The 18201-nt window shown below is 41.4% G+C and overlaps 1 protein-coding gene across 1 annotated transcript; it reads left to right on the top strand.

Moving 5' to 3' along the window:
- The first annotated feature begins 250 nt into the window (after nt 1-250).
- med1 (mediator complex subunit 1) lies at nt 251-11879 on the top strand. Its single transcript, XM_026351407.1, has 16 exons — nt 251-384; nt 1890-1996; nt 2730-2808; nt 3106-3160; nt 3447-3579; nt 3794-3822; nt 3934-4005; nt 4103-4177; nt 4820-4983; nt 5144-5255; nt 5395-5519; nt 5629-5756; nt 5868-6069; nt 6178-6273; nt 6405-6510; nt 7449-11879. The coding sequence occupies exons 1-16, from the start codon at nt 264-266 to the stop codon at nt 11293-11295; spliced, it is 5451 nt and encodes a 1816-aa protein (XP_026207192.1). The 5' UTR covers nt 251-263; the 3' UTR covers nt 11296-11879.
- Nucleotides 11880-18201: the final 6322 nt, after the last annotated feature.

The following is an 18201-nucleotide window of genomic DNA, read 5'->3' as shown; positions in this document are numbered from 1 at the left end:
TTCTAAATTCTAAGTAACAATTGTGCAATAATGGAAAAAATGAAAAAGACTTTTTATCTCATTTTAAAGCATATCTATAAAAAGTTAACGTTACACGAACTGCATAAGACTACAATTATTCTAAAGCTAAATTTGTGAAGTAAACTATATGTAAGATGGACTAAAGTCAGATAGTTTGTGGTTTTTCTGTGCAGATCAGGCGGAACTGTTGATGGTGAAGCGGGGAAACTGAACCGGGGACACCAAGAAGGGAGCGGGGGACAATGGCGGCGGGGCCTGGTGTTTCTATGCAGAGCGCTAGCCCTGCGAGAGAACTTTCTCTCTCGGTTCAGCAAGCAGGGAATCAGACTCATGGGGATCGGGCTAAAACTGAAGAGGTGACAGGTACGAACACGACCAGTGTTACGACTTTGTTTGTCTCACTGATTTCTACTATTATTATGATCTGTGCTGCAGCACAAGGCGACACAGGCTAAATGCGGCTAACGGCTAACTTAGCCGACTGTGTAACGTTATTACTTTTGTGTCAGGTTGACATGCTAACTAGTTTGGTTTTGTTTTGCAGCTGTGTGAGTCATTTCAACTTTCAGCGTTGACACATACAAACAGGCTGAAAAGCACTGGACAGGCTGTTGTTTTAGTTAGCTTGTAGCAGCTGGCTAGCTTAGCGAGCTCCTTGTTATGAGCTAGCTAATTCTTAGCAATTTGTTATCCTTACACTCCTGCAAACACGAACTAACTTAACGTTCTTGTTAAAATCTTTACATTGGCACCTCCATGTTTTGCCTAATTATGATTAGTAGTTTTATTGTTTCCTAAAAGCTGTCCTACCGACCAAATATGAACTGTAAAGTTATAAAACTGTAGTAGCTCATTATGACAGATTAAGCTTGTGCTAACAAAACATTGACTGACAGTGGTGATCGGGATGCGAATTTTCTAGTTATTTGCATATGATGCGATTTTAATGATTTACGTCTTTGCGACACTATAAATCATAAATTGCTTCTTAATTTCCTACTAATGTGTATGCAAAGAACAATGTAGTTTGGATATATGAAGTTCCTGGTTCATAAGCAAAACTGTGTTAAAACCCAAACCCTGTTGCAGATAAACAAAGTGATCAGTGGGTACATTTATAGGTATTGCTGAATCTAGCACAAGCCTTTAGACTGTCATTCAGAAGACACCAGATTGTATATGTTGTACATTTAAAATGTAACATACAATAAGTGTAATTTAAGGGGCTTAATAGTGCATGTTTTTGTGAAAATGAGTGAGCAAACTAAGCACTAACAGTCTCAACAATTTTCTTGTCATTGGTGCTAAGATGTGTGTTTTTCTAGGAACGTTTTAAGAACTTATGAGCGAACAATGGACATAAAACAAAGTATTTCCAAGTGTTTTTTGAGGCCTAGTCACAAATCATATTGATGTCCAGATTAATCAGAATTTACAGAAAGCTAATGTGAAATACACTTTGGAGTACTTAGAGAAGTGTTTGGCTTTTATTTTGCCTAATTGAGTCCTACCATAAAGTCTCCCTTTATGAAGAATGCAATGTTGTAAAGTGGTGCTGTTTCAACTTCAGTAATCATTTTGCACTTTTGGCACTGCACTATACAGAGAGGTATTTATTTAGAATTTATTGAGATCACAAACAGCAGACCTTAAAACATAAAATATGAGAATATGATTACATGGTTGATTAAATTGTAACCCGGTGTACCTAATAAAATGGTAGTCAGTACTTTGACTCTAGCTAAATGTATTAACATGATCATAATCATTCCAATAATCAGACAACTTCTAATTCTTGTATAATGTTAAAAACCTTTTTTGTTACTTAATTTTTAACCTTTTTTTTTCTTTCTTTTTTCTTCTTTTAGAAGCAGAGAAACAAAGCCGCATGGCTGCTCTGCTGGAGAGGCTCCATGCCAAACACAATGCTTCACGACCATGGCAGGAGACTTGCAAGGTTGTGCGTCAGGCGATGGTGAGACTGAGACATCATTCTCTTACAGAGATAATGGGCCTGGTGATTAGTTGTCACTGCTCCTGGTTGTGCTTTAACTAACTAAACAAATTACAACAGGCTGGATGCCCATCAGACCAGAACAAACAAGGCAAGAACAAGTTGCTAAAAATAACTAGTAATTTCCTTACATCACAAAATGCAATAAACTGTACTTGATGAGCAAGAGGACATCCCCAAACTTTCTCACTAGAGTGATAGTATGAGCCATTATCTCTCATGTTAAAGTTCAGTTGGATTGAACTAGGAGAAAGTAGGAACATAGTTGTAGTCGCTAAATTTAGGTCACAAAAAAAAGAAAAGGAAAATGGTTTTGTTATTGTCTTGAAAATGATTAATTAGTTTTGTGCATCTTTAGCTAAGCAATTACATTTGAACTAGCAAATTCTTAAGACTTAGAAATATGCCACGAGGACACATGTAATGCATATAGTGACCCAGCAGTGCCAGCCTTGCTACCCACAAAAGAGACATACTATGAACCTGTTTTCAAATTCTATACATTTATAGCAATTAATTACTTATTTTCTAAATACGTTTTTCCTGTAAAATCATCTCTCCTAAGCCTGTGTAACTACAGTTTAATCATTTAAATGTCCAACCTGTTGTGCTGACTAAGCCAGTGCACTTATTAACACTTATTTGTTCTAAACTATTTTGTTATTTCACTGTTTTTCCTTGAACTGTTTCCCAGGAAAAACGTGGTGCAATGAATTCTGCAGGTCACCAGCTCCTGCTCACGTGCCTGGAGACCCTGCAGAGAGCACTGAAAGGTGAGGCTGTCACCTCATAGAACAGAAAGCATAAGGAGAGCAGTGCGACTTTTGCCGTTAAAGTGACTTATTTTCCACCATTAGACAAAGACATAACTGTATTTAAGTTAGGGAAAGGCCAGAGTTACCAAAATAGTGTTTTAGGAAGGTCTGTTGAGTTACACTGTAAAGTCCCTTGAGACCTCTGTTGTGATTTGGTGCTATACAAATAAAATTTAATTGAGTGCAGCATGCTACGTTTGAACTTTATATGATTTTTAAAGTTGTTTAAAGTTTCTCTTCTGCCTTTTTTTCTAGTCTCATCGCTGTCCTCAATGACAGATCGTCTAGAATCCATTGCTCGACAAAACATGTGAGTTTGATCATGTTTTCTCATCCTCTTATCAGATTTCTCTCAACATGGTCATCTTGGAAATTTAATATAGAGGAACTTAGACTTAGAGAATGAAAGATTGTTGTTATTATTTGGACTTTCTACCTTGTTATCTCTTGTGGACTAATTCAGCAAATACAGTCACTTGCTTGATATACTAAAATCTTTAAATAGAGTGAAACAGGTTACTGAGCAGGTGTTAAACCAGCACTCGCAGAAATCTTAATGTAATTTCTCTTTTATGTTTGGTTTTTTGTCCCTGTAGGCTTGGCTCTCACCTCAGCCCATCAGGGACAGAGTGCTACATCACATCAGATATGTTTTATGTGGAGGTGCAGCTGGACCCCAATGGCGACCTAGTGGATGTCAAAGTGGCTCATCAGGGAGAAAATCCTACAGTCAGTTTAATCTAACCTTCATAAGGCTCATAGAGCTGAGTTAAAAAAGAGTTGTGGTCATTGTTAATCATAAATTCTGTAGTTGTTAAGAATTTATTTGAATGGTTCTCTAAGAGAACAAAACTATCTCATGTCTTTAAATTGATTATCTGTTTACATTAATGTAGACCTTAAAAGTTTAATAAATCATTCTTCTCTTGCCTTCCGGTCACAGAGCTGTCCTGAGCTGATTCAACATCTGAGGTAAGTTGGAACCACACACTTCCATAAGCAGGTAGCTACAGCTTTGTTTTTTTCTGTATCAACACCAGCAGTACCTATTTGCATTTGTCTTAAAGTTGTTTCTTTCACCAGGGAGAAGAACTTTGAAGAGTTTTCCAAACATCTGAAAGGACTGGTCGACTTATACAAGCTCCCTGGGGATAAGTAAGTACACTTGTAAGTTATGAGAATATCTGGCTAAAGCTAGAGGATTGTTTTAATTACTTTTAGATAATTGTCTCACTTGATTTATGTCTCACAGTAAACTGAAAACCAAGATGTATATAGCACTGCAGTCTTTGGAGCTTGATCTCACCAAGATGATGCACATGTTTAGGTAAGTTAAAAATATGTCTTTTTGTTAGGTCATATTCTTTGGTGTTTTGGGGCCACTAGTTTATCCACTGCTGGGGAGCTGTGGTATATTGTTTAATAAAGTTTGCAGTAAATTTTGGTCAGTTTTCTAAATGAGACCCTAAGATTCAGTTCGGACCTTTTTAGACAGGGTATATGTAAGATTGCTTTTGTTTTCATCTAGTTGTTAGAGCTATACGTTTCGTTATTTTATGTCAGTGTTTCTCACAGTTTTATTCAGACATATCTGCCTTTGATGAGTTTCAAACAAGCTGCATAAAAATTAGCAATATGTCTTTTTAATCAATCCCAACTAAAATAAATATTACAAGACTGATGCTCAGAGCTGCTCTTTGCCAGTGCAATAAATGATGTGTACAGTCTGTGGAGCTTGGGATTTCAGATCCAGGCCAGCTTTAAATTCTTTAAAAGCTTGCATGTCACACAAACTATTTCACATTTTACTGTCAAATAATAGGCTCAGGAGTGTGTTTCAAACCTAACGGAAAATGCATCATAAAATATGTATGTAACATGTGGTATAAATTACAAATTAGAAGTGAAAAAGCTGAATTGAGTGTGTTTTTTTGTAATTCAGTAACATTTGGTTGTGTTTGTTTTCTAGGTTAGCAACCAATGCGAATACAGTGGAGACCATTCTACATGGCAGTGTGGGTCTGCTAACAGCCAGGAGTGGTGGCCATCTTGTTTCTCTTCAGTGTTACGTGTCCCCTTATGACATATTTGAGGAGGGAACAGGCTCACAGCTCAACCTTTCAGACAACAATGGTATATTTTTGGAGGACATGGGCGACATTTGTTCACATAAAAGATGAACAACACTGCACACTACACTAACCATATGATCTGTGCATTTCATATTAGCATTGTAATTGTCCTCGTGACTTATGTCACCTGTCGCTCTAAATGCGATATTGGATTTTTGCAGTGCCACGCTCTCTGGGTGTCAGTGTCTCTGTGACGATTGAGGGAACCTCTGCCATCTACAAGCTCCCAATTGCACCACTCATCACTGGATCCCACCCAGTGGACAACAAGGGGTAAGAAAGTGTAGCTCATTTTGTCAGGAAACTTATAAAATCCTGCACTGAAACTCCCTCAATTGATTATGAAAACTGCCACTATGTAGAAATAAAGGACTGAAAGAGACAGCTGATGATAATTTTCTGTGTATTTCAGGACACCTTCATTTTCCACTGTGACTAACTCCAACTGCGTGGATCTGCCAGCTTGTTTTTTCCTCAAGATGAACCGCCCTATGCCTTTCTCACTGTCCTTTATTCAGAGGATGATCACCGCTACTTGTGAGTTTACCTCATGAATACTGTATTAAGTCGTAACTCTGTACTTAAAGGACTCTAATAAATGATTTTAATCAAGTTGGACTTACAACTTTTTTCAATATTGTCACAGCAATTCCAGTATTTGAGGCGTCCCCCAGCCTTTCACCACTCTACCAGTTAATCGTCCAGAGCCAACTCCAGCTTCTGGAGGAAGGCAGCTCCACATCACCACCTTCACACAACATGCACTTCTATTCTGTGAGCAGATAAACACAGTACAGCCATACACACTGAATCATTTTGTTATACTCTATTCAGCTAACATGAACATTTCAACATGTAACTAGATTTTTATTTATTCTCTTATAGTTGTTACCAGATCAACAGCACTGTTACTTCCTGAATGGAGATGCCCCGGTGCAAGATGGTCGCTCTCTACAGGGAGCACTGGTGTCCAAAATCCCATTCCGCCATCCAGCACAAGTTCCACTCTTATTGGATATCATCCGTCACCAGGCAGCTTATAACACCCTGATTGGTAGCTGTGTGAGACGAACTTCCATCAAAGAAGGTGACTGTAACTTCTGATTTAGTGTATTTGGTCAATTCACTACGTATTCATGTTGTTTTTTTGGTTGATATGTTAAATTACATTTGACATGTTGTTTTTTCCCCTCAGACACTGCAGGCCTGCTTCAGTTTGAAGTTTGTCCTCTTACTGACTCAAGTTTCAGCGTCTCTTTTCAGCATCCAGTCAATGAATCATTAGTCTGTGGTAAGCCGTCACATTTACAAAATCTCAGTAATCTTGCATACGTTGACAATACTTTGAGTTTTATTGAAATCACAAAATTATAGAATCACTTAACCTGTTGTTAATGTGAATTGTTTTTGTCTAACTTCTAGTGGTGATGGAGGTGATTGACTCCAGACAGGTATCCTGCAAGCTATATAAAGGACTATCGGATGCTCTGATCTGCACTGATGAATTCATCACCAAAGTAGTCCAGAGGTGAGTTGAATTCCTTGTTAATGCACTGGTGGTCGCCGAGTATGTTTTTTCAGTGGCTGATGCCAATCTTTAGAGAGTAGGGAGGCAGATGGCCAATAAATAATAATGATATTAATGCTGAGGTTGTTTTCTTTTTGCATCACATTTAATTAGTTATGAAAGTTATGAATGTCTCAGTAATATCAAGTATTTCAGTTAAACAAAACTTGGAAACACAAATGATCTACACACTGAACTATCCATGAAGGACTCATCAGCTTTGCTATAAGGAATGATAATAAAAATGTACTTCAGTCTGCTAAAACTTGTGGGAGACTCCAGGGATTTTTAGGAGACATTGGATGTTTATTTTTTTGAGTGGTTGGGCTTGTTTAACCCATATTGTGCTAAATTATTTTATGTTATTTATTTATAGTGGTATTTTTTTGTTCTTTTATCACATGTACAGTTACATGTCAAGCATAATGACTTGGGCTTAAAAGCGATTAACACTCCTCTGCAGGCTGTCTGATCTGTGTGGAGGAGCTGATCTCTACCAACAGACAGACACAGGGGAGAAGCTGCAGTATGAACATTATAACTAATTCCAGTTTTGCCAGTCTCACTCACTGCTCTGTCCCGGTGCTAAAAATATGCATCCCAGTTAGCCACTCGCACTGATGCACTAAAAATAATTTTGCACATTCGTACACTGTAATTTTCAGTGTACATGAATTTCTCCCAGCATGCTGATAAGTCTGCAGACATTTTATTTGTGGCATGAACGCAGCCAGTTCTAATGAACTGGCTGATGCCAGTTCATTGGAAATGTCAAAGCTTGACCAAATTACCTGGCTGATTCTTTAATCGTTCAGCTACTAGAATACATATATACAAATATATAATGTGCATTATGTTTTCCAGCATTAATGTGGGCAATTGTTTACATCTTCTTATAGATGCATGTCCATCCCTGTAACCATGCGGGCTATTCGGAGGAAGGCAGAGACCATTCAGGCAGACACTCCAGCCCTCTCACTGATTGCACAGACAGTCGAGATCATGGTGAAGAATAACCTGCCACCCTCTGGTAGTCCAACTTACAACATAGCAGCAGGCGATGGAACAAACCCTATAGGACTGTCTGGGCTGCCAGGAGGCAACACACCAACTGGAGGAGGACCCCCTGGGGGACCAAATTTCACAGGTCCAAGTACCTCTTTGTTTGGCATTTCTCGAACAGAGAGGCAACCCCAAGGATCAGAGTGTCTAACCCAAGGAGGGGCAGCTAGCCAGCAACAGTTGCAGCAACAACAACAAGGTCAAGGTCATTCAGATGATTACAGCAAAGTCACCCAGAATCCCATACTCACAAGTCTGTTACAGATAACTGGAAGTGTGGGTTCGAGTCCCAGCTCTCAAAATGCACCAGCACCCCACCAAACTCCACCACCAACATCCTCTCCTGCAAGCAACACTAAGAATCATCCCATGTTGATGAACTTGTTGAAAGACAATCCCACACAAGATTTTGCTGCGCTGTACGGCTCTAGTCCATTAGAGAGGCAGAATTCTCAATCTGGTTCCCCACGCACAGAGGGCATTGCTGGAACCTGTCCTGGAGGTGGCACAAAGGGGAAGAAGAAACGTCCAAGGGTGACAGAAAAAGGCGTTATGCCTGGAACTGCTGGAGGTGCCTTAGGCATGAAACCTCAATCTTCCATGCCACCGCACCACCAGCACCACCCAGTCTCTCATGAAGATGATTTCCACCGTGAGCTCCTTTCTATGGATGTAGATGCTTCTCAAAATTCAATCTTTGATGTTAACCTAACTGGTGATGGCTTGGACACACCCCATAGCATCACTCCGGCACCTAGCCAGTGTGGAACTCCACCCTCTGGTCCCAGCATGCCTTATTCACAGCCTCATGTCCAGGCTCAGCAACAGCAACCACCAGGTACTGGACCGCCGCGCATGGTCCGCCTCTCTAGCTCTGATAGCATCGGGCCTGATATCACAGAAATCTTGTCAGATTTGCCTGAGCAGACAGGTAAAGGCAGTGGCAGCAGTCATGGGCAGCACCCCCTGGGCAGCAGTGGGGAGGATGGAGGGCCCTTAGGTACTCCCATCCGAGATTCCTCCAGTTCAGGTCAGGGCAGTGCAGTGTTTGACTCTGCAGACATTTTTAATACCAACAGCAATGAGAATCCTTTTCCAGATGCTGCTGATCTGATTGCTGAGGCAACTGCAACTGCTGCCACTCCCACCAGCGATTCCTCTTCCACCAACTTCTTCCCTGATGCTGCTGACTTCAACCCTGACCTTCTGACGTCAGGCCATGGCTTCCCCCCGCATTACTTTGATGACAGTTCTCCCAGTGCAGATGGAGACATGGATCTGGTCAAGGGTTTTGGCAGCCAGCAGAATACCCCATCAGGAACACCTCAGAATCCCACTCCACATGGACAGAGCACCCCAGAGCCCTCACTTAAGGATCCATTTGATATGGGATTAGTTTTTGGTGGCAGTGGTGGTGGTAAACCACTTCTGGGGCAAGCTCCAGATTTGGGAGACACACATGGAGGAGGCTCCCAGAGCCCCCTCATGATGGGACTTGGAGCATGTGGTGACTTTAAAAGTGCAGAACCCAAAGTTAAACACCAACAGGGACTGATGCGAACAAAGGATGAGAATAGTGGTAGTGGAGGAAGCAATTCTGGCATTGGAATGGGGAGCAGTTCAACAGAGGGCAAACAAGTCAAACGTAGCAGGACTCCATCAAGTGAGGGCAAGTCTAAAGATAAGCCTCCCAAACGCAAAAAGATGGACCAGGATGGGAAGTCCCCCTCTCACAGCTCAGGGGGGCGACCATATACGCCTCCAAGTGGTGGGTCAGGCTCTGGGGGAAGCATAAGTGGGGGAGGTTCCAAGTCTCCTGGTAGTTCAGGACGCTCACAAACACCTCCAGGTGGCGCTACACCTCCAATTCCCAAAATTACAATTCAGATCCCAAAAGGTACCATAACTGGGGGGAAAACTTCATCCCATAGTGGTTACACATCTAGTAGCTCAGCCACAAGCAGCACAGGAGGAGCTGGGGGGACCAGCAGCAGTAAAAGCCATCACTCTCACTCATCTTCCTCTGGGAAGAAGTCTAAGGAAGGCTCAATGACACAAGGTAACAGCTCCAAGCCAGGGAGTTCAGGAGTAGGTGGTGGAAGTGGTTCATCCCAGTCTAAAGGATCCTCCCAAGGAATGGGTGTTGGTAAACCAGGATCTTCCCCAATCACCAAACATGGGCTGTCTGGACCAGGGGGTAGTGGAGGTGGAATTGGAAGTGGTAATAAAATAAAGCCCCAAGGGGGCAAACCTCCTGGGTCTCTTATGAATCCCAACATGAAGCCCAACATCTCACCTTCTCACTCCCGTTCCAGTAGCTCTGGTGACAAATTGTCCTCCCCTATGAAAATGCAGCAGTCCCAGGTTCCAGGAACACCTCCTTCTTCCAAGGCTAAATCACCAATGGGTTCAGGAGGAAGCAGTTCGGGAGGGTCCAAGTCTTCTTCTGGTGGTGGCATGAGCTCACAGAAGCCAATGGGAGGGAGCTCTTCCTCTGGTTCCACATCATCCTCATCATCCTCCAGTTCCTCCTCATCTTCTGGTTCAATGAACTTCTCAGGAGTCTCCCAGTCTCAATATGGAAGTAGTGCAGGGGGAAGTGGAAGTGGAGGGGGAGGAGGGACAGGAGGAGGTGGGGGTGGAGGAGGGGGAGGAGGTGGAGGTGGAGGTGGAAGTGGTGGAGGGGCTGGTCAGAACAATGCAAATAATCCCAATGCCAAAGGAAAGTCTCCCAGTCGAAACAAGAAACCATCTCTAACAGCAGTCATAGACAAACTGAAGAGTGTAGGTGGAGTTGGAGAGGATGGATGTGAGGTAGGGCCACCAGTAGGCGGCACTGCTTCAGGAACTGCTCCTGGTGGGGGTCCTGGAAATGTTCCCAGTAGTGGACCTTCAAACATGGGTCCTTCCAAGCATTCCTCATCCTCCCAAAGTGGAGAGTACAAGCGGGAAAAGCCTGATAAAGAGGCAAAAGCCAAAGTGCCAGGTGTGAACAGTGGGGATAAGAAGCTGATGGACCCAAAAACAGGGGGAGTGGGAACGACTGGCCTGGCCAAAATTATCATTAGCAAACCTGATGGTGGGTCACCAAGTATTAAGGCCAAAGTGACCCTTCAGAAAGCAGGGGAAGGATCTGGCGACTCTATGCGTCCCCAAATTTCTAGCCTCAAAGCATCGCCACTCTTCAGTGGCTCTACACCCAAGCATGACCGCTCCTCTCCGAGCCACAGCCGATCACCAGGATACACTCCACTCAACCACGACAGCGAGAGTGAGTCGGGCAGCAGCTCGGTGGCTGAAAAGTCCCATCAGAACAGCCCCAGTTCAGACGACAACCAGACAATGCGTCCCCTTCCCCCCCAGGACTACATGAGTTCCATTCCCCTTAGTTCAGGAGAGAAGCACAAGAAACACAAGAAGGAGAAGAAGAAACAGAAAGATAGGGAGCGAGAACGGGACAGAGACAGAGAACGGGACAGGGACAAAGAGAAAAAGAAATCATCGCTGTCTATGGGGTCATCCTCGCATCCAATAAAAGCAGATAGTTGGTCCCGGTCGCCCATCTCAGCTTCAGAGTCCTCGTTATCAATGCTGAGTTCTGAGCGTCCAGCCCGCCCCAGTCCAATGTACATGAGAAATGAAGATGACGACCTCATGGACTCAGCCCTCACTGGCAATCTTTAGTTTTATTTAGAAAGAATCTTTGACTTTTGTTCCCACGTTTTAACCCATGCCTTTTAACATACAAATTTAATCTCCTATTTATTTAACTTCAGCCAAAAATTGGAACTAAATACAGACGATTGTGGCTCTGAATGACCATTTGCCTGTTATTGGTAATGTCATATTTTACTATTTTAGTATCTGCACTGTCATCTTCATCCACCTCAGAATACCAACTTCCTTAAGCTTCATTAAGGTCGTTGTTTTAAAAGTTGTTTCAGTATATTTTTGGAAAACAATATTATTTTTGTCTTTCCGGTGATATCAGATGGTCTTTACTGTTAGTAACATTTACTTATTTCATGTTCTTTTCACATGTAATATATGTGCCGCTGTTCATATGTAGTCATTAAAACCAAACCAGAATGCCACTACGCTGTATGCTGTCAAAATAAGTATGACGTTTGTTAAAGAACAAGTATTCTCATGCAAGAAGGGTACAGTGTTCAGTTGCCTTGTTTTTCAGATAAAACTGGAAATTTTTAGATTTTGATACATTTTAAACTGTTGATGTGTAAATTAGTGTAGGTTTAAAAAAAAAAAAACGGCAACAGATGCTGATGATATTAATGACGACAAAGGAAGGAAAACATGCTGGTAATTTTTTAACTGTAGAAATGTTGGGAGCTTGAAATAAATATTTCATTTATGGGAAAAAAAAGTCTGTCTTATTTCTCTACTCTGTTTAGCCATGGTGATCTAAAATAACAGTAATAATCTGTAGCCATAATTGTCATCAGGTTTGATCGTATCACTTGTTGAATGCATGGAGTTACAAAGCTACACTAGATGGCAGCAGTGTGTCAGACTGCTCAGTCGCTGCTGGTAAATTTACATGGTGCTTTGTAATGAACTACACACTCCCAGAGGTAATACGTGGAGGTTAAATGAAATTTCACACCTTAATTCACTGTTATTATAGAAGATTTGTGAAATTGTGATGCAACTAAAAGGACGGAACAGAAGCAAATAGATAAACGTATACAAGTAATTAAATGGAACTGTTACAGGTAATGGTATCAATAAAATTAAAGTGAATTATTCTTGAAAAAGACAAAATCCCAGCCGTAGCACCGCTACAATTATTCCTATCAGGTTGAATACCAATTAGCAGCGTTTGACAGCTGCTGAAGAGGTCTGACTACACACACTTTGATATGCAAGTCTTCAAAGCAACACGGGACATTTAACAGACTTCAGAGGATAATAGTTCAAATGTGCTCTGATCAAACAGCAACTAGATTACGTCAGATTACCAGTTTAAAAATATTAAGCAAATTTAACTATCATGTATAGGTAGTCTATGAAGTGTGATATTTAAAAAGTATCTGGAAATCAATAACCTATGGCTGTGCAGACTAGAATAGGGACATTATTACCTTAACACAACCCACAGGTGTCGACATATGAAACCAAACATGGCTCCAGAGCTCCCAGTCAGGCGATCTTCTGCCCCTTTGCCTTATTTTTCTCTAGCTTTGCCGACTGGGCTGTTTTTTCCCAGAGGCCCCCACTAAACTTACTAAACTGCCTAGCTAACACAAATGAATAGAGTGTCTTTATTATTAAAACCATCTCGTGCTATGGAGGCGGTTAAGGAAACGTGACACTCAGCTCAAATGGCACAATTGTCCATCATCGTGTGCACTTTAATAGGCAGCACTTTGCTTAGGGCAGCTGCTTTTGGTTGGCTTCCCATTCCTGTCAGTGTCCCCAAGGGCCTATTTGAAGGGCCCCAGAGGGAGGCCATCTAACATTTGTACTGCATTTCTAGTAACTCAACCTGAAGATGAATGCAGAAAAGTGACATATGGCTAAATAAATATAACGCAGGAGATTGCTTGAATGTCATCACTGCTCTGATCTGTCCTTGTAACAGTGCTGTGGTAAATATAACAGATGGATTTTTTATTATTCGTGCACGGGTTATGCCTTCAAAAGAAATGTATTGCACATTATGTTCCGGGTCAAGGCAACAAAAACTACTACAACTCCTGCAACCCAAGTAGAAAATGGTACATGTGAAGGATGCAACTTGCAGTAAAATCGAAATTCCAAAGTGAATCAATAATTCACAAGGGTTCAGACTTGTCAGCTTCATTCAGCCACATCAGATTACTGTGCATTAGAATCATAGCAGGAAGTAGCCTTTAGCCACCGAGGCTCCTTTCATTATTTAATAATGTGTGGATGTTTCATTTGAACAAATGGACAACACATCTACGTTCTGCGTTCTTATACACTTACACTTCCTTAAGCTTTCTTTTCCTCTTCTGCACACGCTCAGATACACCTGTCACTACAATCAGTCTACTACTTTCTGCCACGTCTTTCCGATCAATGTCTAACGCCAGAGCAAAAGAAGAGAGCCAGAGACTGCAAACTGCTCTCCTTGTTTCTCCCTTCTGTCGCTCTGCAGACTCACTATTCCCTGTCAACCGTTTCAAACTGCTGGTCTGCTCTTTCCTACAGTAAAGTTAATTTCTCTGTCGATCCTGCCACTCAAACTCTCTGGCTCCTTCACACTCAGTCTTACTGCTCGGAATATATTATTTCTTTTTCTTTTCTTATCCTTTTCATCATTTTGCGAGCACGAGCCTGAGACTAACTGCAGGCGTTTGTGATGTTACTGACGTCTGATCAGCTGTTAAGAAGTCCCGTTATTTTTTATATAATCACACCACGTACAGCCTCATATAGCTGCTTTGCTGAGTGTTGCCCTTTTTAAACCTGCTGGTTGACATTAAAACCAGCCTCAGTGGTCCAAGGGTTATCATTTTTCATTGTGTTTATTTTAATCCCACTCCTTCTCCTCTCACTTGCTCTCTCGTGGTTTCTTTTCTTCTCCTGCTGTCTCAGCTACATCTTCGACTCTCCTCTTTCTCGCTATTGGCAGGTCCAATTTTGCCCCATAGGTTTGTTTTGAACCACGTATCTGCCTTCATGGATGGAGAGTTAAACATCCCTATAAGCTGGCTATTTTTAAGGTACCATGCTCATCTGTTTCACTCGATTTCCATGTTACAATCCAACCACTTTCCAAACATTAAGTCACTGGGCTGTATAGATATATTGCATTTCAGGCATGTGAGACACAAAAGATGCAGACACTGAGTTGACTTCAGCAATTTCCCATCTTCCTTCAGCTCCATAAGGGCTGCAGTTTGATGAGCTGTATAGCATGGAAATAACCTCCCTGCTTATCCTGTAGATAAGCAAGCAAGAGGGGGGCAGTCATTTGCCAGTTAGTTAAGCTTTATAGCTGCACGCAGTCAGCTTTGGGAGGCAAAAGAGGGGCGGAAGAGAGGTGGGGTGAAAAGAAGAGGAAGTAAGAATAAAAGCAAAGGAAGGAGGGAGGAGAAGAGAGTGAAGATGTATTTTCAGCCTGAGAGTGCTGCATCCTTAACTAAGATTATTATAGCAAAAGAACCACGCACAGACTCCAGCTTATGTGCTCTGGAAAACAGGCACCGCTTACAGTACGACGGGAAGGCAGTGTACAGTTTATCAGGCTTTACTAGAGGGTTACGGTCTGAGCAAACTGATTTAATATTTCATTTAATGAAACAATCACAAAACATAGTTTGGTCATCAACAATAAAATACAATGGTGTCACTCTGTCATGAAATTGTATTTAGGTACAAAACACACTTTTTCATTTACATATTCCTGCAACTTGAACATGAAAGTTGTGAATTGATTTGGGAACTCTGAGTTCAAATCCCCTGAGAAGTTCATCAGAAATTCATTTTCATTCTGATGCTACAGCTTTTAATCGTTCTTGTTTGAAAGGTAAAACAATAGCACAATCATGGCATGCTTTATTTTAACTTCTTCTGAGTCTACATTACAGTTGTTTCATTGTAATTTTGCAGGTCAGGTCAAGTCACAAGACATTTACAGTACAGTTTTCCCTCAGCTGCAGAAAAGAGGTGTTTCCATCTGTTGCATGTTCTATCTACACCTGAAGGAATTGTGGGCAGTACATTAAACTGAAAGTCTGCAGTGTGGGTGCTAGAGGGGCTCATTTGGCCTGTGTCCTCCACTTGTATCTGCAGTCAGCTGCTGTGTTTCGGCACAATGATGTGTCTGTAAGATTATCTGCAGCGCTCATTAATAACGAAATGTGAGTCTATTGTGCCTGTAATCCCAGGGGTGGGGCTGGGGTGTGAGTCAGTGAATGGCTGTGTCAACCCCTTTTTGCCATGTTAAACACAAACCTCAATGTCATTCTGGCCACCTGCGCTATCTTTCTGCCTATGCCTCTTACTTTTCACCTCTCTCTTGCAAAGTCACTGCTGCTGTAGTCATATTACAGTAGGGACATGCAGGATTTAAAGACTTGGGTCTTTATTTGTATTTTGTGTATTACCTTTAAAATGTCCTACTGTTACGATAAAACAGACCCATAAATGTGTGTTTAAAGGCATGTTATTATCTCATAATCTTCTTTAAGTAGTCACTGACCGGACATTATCCTGAAAGGGACACAGTGATTTTTTTATATATATCTTAAGATTGCAGTGTTAATTAGTTCCCACTACACCTGTGCCATACTTGTTGAGAGGACTGAATTAAAAGTATCAACATAGAAAAACACTATATTCAAAAATAGATTAAGGTGGAAATGTGACAGTGACAAAACGAATCTGACACCTGTTACAGCGTGAACTATCTAAATATTACAGATTACGTCTGAGAAAGTCGAGACGTGCAAAGGAAGGCTTGAAGCTTCTCTGAATTTGAATGAGTGCTACAAATGGTTTCTCATGTCATGCTCACTTCATATCATCAAGCTGCTCACATTGCACAAATCATGATTCTTGTATATTACATGTGCAGTTCATGTGAAGACGAGAAAAATGTGAGAATGTTTTTGTGGCTGTCGACTAAAGATCTCTTCAGGCTGTAAATGATTAACCATCTAAGGGATAAAGATGACTCTAATGAAAATGCAAATGCTTATGTTCACCTACTGTAGGTATGAACTGTGCAAACACATCATTTCATAATTTATTTCCTAGCCTTGAATGAAATCCTGAGCCTAAACCCTTAAAGCCGTGAAGCTGTTATCCTGCCAAGCATAAAAGGATAAAGCCTGGACTGGATTGCAGACCAGAGAAAAACACCAGCATGTGCATATAGTGGCATGTAGTGGTTTTCAATTCAGCTCGCGGCATTCAGCGAAACGAAGACAAACAACCATATGTTCAGGCTCGCACACACGTTGTCAGACGACTTGACTAGTCTGAGAGCTGACACCACTTGGCACAGTCGCTCTGCCTCTGGAGCTAAATATAGCTGCATCATTTGTGTAGCAAGAAAAACAACAAAGAATCTACTTCATTAAATGAGGTTGAATATATGAAATGTAACGGACACAGAAGGACAAAGTAAAAATGAGTCGTTCCTGTAGTCTTGTCATAGCTCACCCTGACACATTACCTGACTCTGTCCTGATACAAACAGTGCATTGTACAGTACAGCACACTGACCACGCTTTCCCTTGGCTAACTGCATTATATTCATTATCTTGGACTGGTCACTGAGCATGTGAGGATCCATGTTAGCCTATTTAGCTCGTGATGCAGCACGTAATATGTTTCCTTACTATAATGAGGTCATTTCCATATAATCAGGTTAACGTCAGACAATATAATTCCTCGTTTGTTCATTTTATTTTGGTATAATGAGGATAAGTCTGGACTCTCTTCTCTGCATGTGTGTGTGTGTCTTTGCGCCTCAGTGTTTGCTTCGTCATCGTCACACAACACACATTAGATTTAACTTTGATTTATCTCACGTTCAGATACCTACATAGACATCACTTTTCTCTCCTCACTTATTAGTCTCCTGACACGCTGAACGTCTTGCTTGCTCGGTTCTTTTTGTGATAGCTCACACCTTTGCACATTTTATAATTTATAACTAACCCTGTGGAAAGTTTCTAACATCAGCTGAAACTCAGTTGTCATGTCGTCACTATAGATAGCGACAGTGTACATTTTTCTTTTCCTGTCATTAAAACAGAGAAACACGTGAATTATCATCTAAATAAAATAAAAACATATCCCAAATACACATACACGACAAAAAAAAGTGGGCCACATATTCCACATGGAGCGGGCTTACGGTGAAAAACTCTTCAAAGTGATAAATAAAAAACAAGGCTGTTTCACACATGAGCAAGCATTTGCTTGTTATATCATGAAAGAGGTTTGTCTCCTATCAGGAATTAGTAGGTTAATGTCTGACCCAGATACAGCAACGATCTGTGGATGTTCATTACATCAAAGAGTTTAAATTAAGCTCTCTCATTTAAATAGAAAAGGAACTTTTAAATAACACAGCTTTAAGCGAGGCTCAATGATTCGAAGCTTGTTTTGTTACCACGCTCCATCAAAATGCAATTTGTACAAAACACGTCGCTTATCTTCTGTTTTCTTAGCTGTGCACACTGTCACAGACCTTTAAACACGTGTTGCTTTGTCCTCGGTGACCTGCCTGATTTCACACAGACCAGTGCACACTCCACAAGATCTTGAAAATCAGTTGTCACGGCCAACTCAGGATTACAGTCACAATCTGAGTCACGCTGTGAGCGGGTGTGTGGCACATGCCCAGCAGTGAACGAATCAGCTTAAATAGTCGTTAAAATCACAATTCACCAAACTGAGTTGAAGTACTTTTGCTTTGGAGTTCTCTGCCGATTTAGGATGGACAGTTTTTTAAAAGGCTAAAACACAGATGAAGCAGAACCAGAAATGTCATCTTTCTTGTTCCACATGTTAAAACCTGCTGCCCTAATTAGCTGCAATTAAATCTGGCAATCCGAGGCCAGACGACGAGGTCAGCAGCTGACTGAT

Source organism: Anabas testudineus, chromosome 19, assembly GCF_900324465.2.
Source record: "Anabas testudineus chromosome 19, fAnaTes1.2, whole genome shotgun sequence".
In the NCBI taxonomy this organism is placed as follows: Eukaryota; Metazoa; Chordata; class Actinopteri; order Anabantiformes; family Anabantidae; genus Anabas; species Anabas testudineus.
Note: the sequence above shows the minus strand (reverse complement) of the source record. Positions and strands in the feature narration are given on the sequence as shown.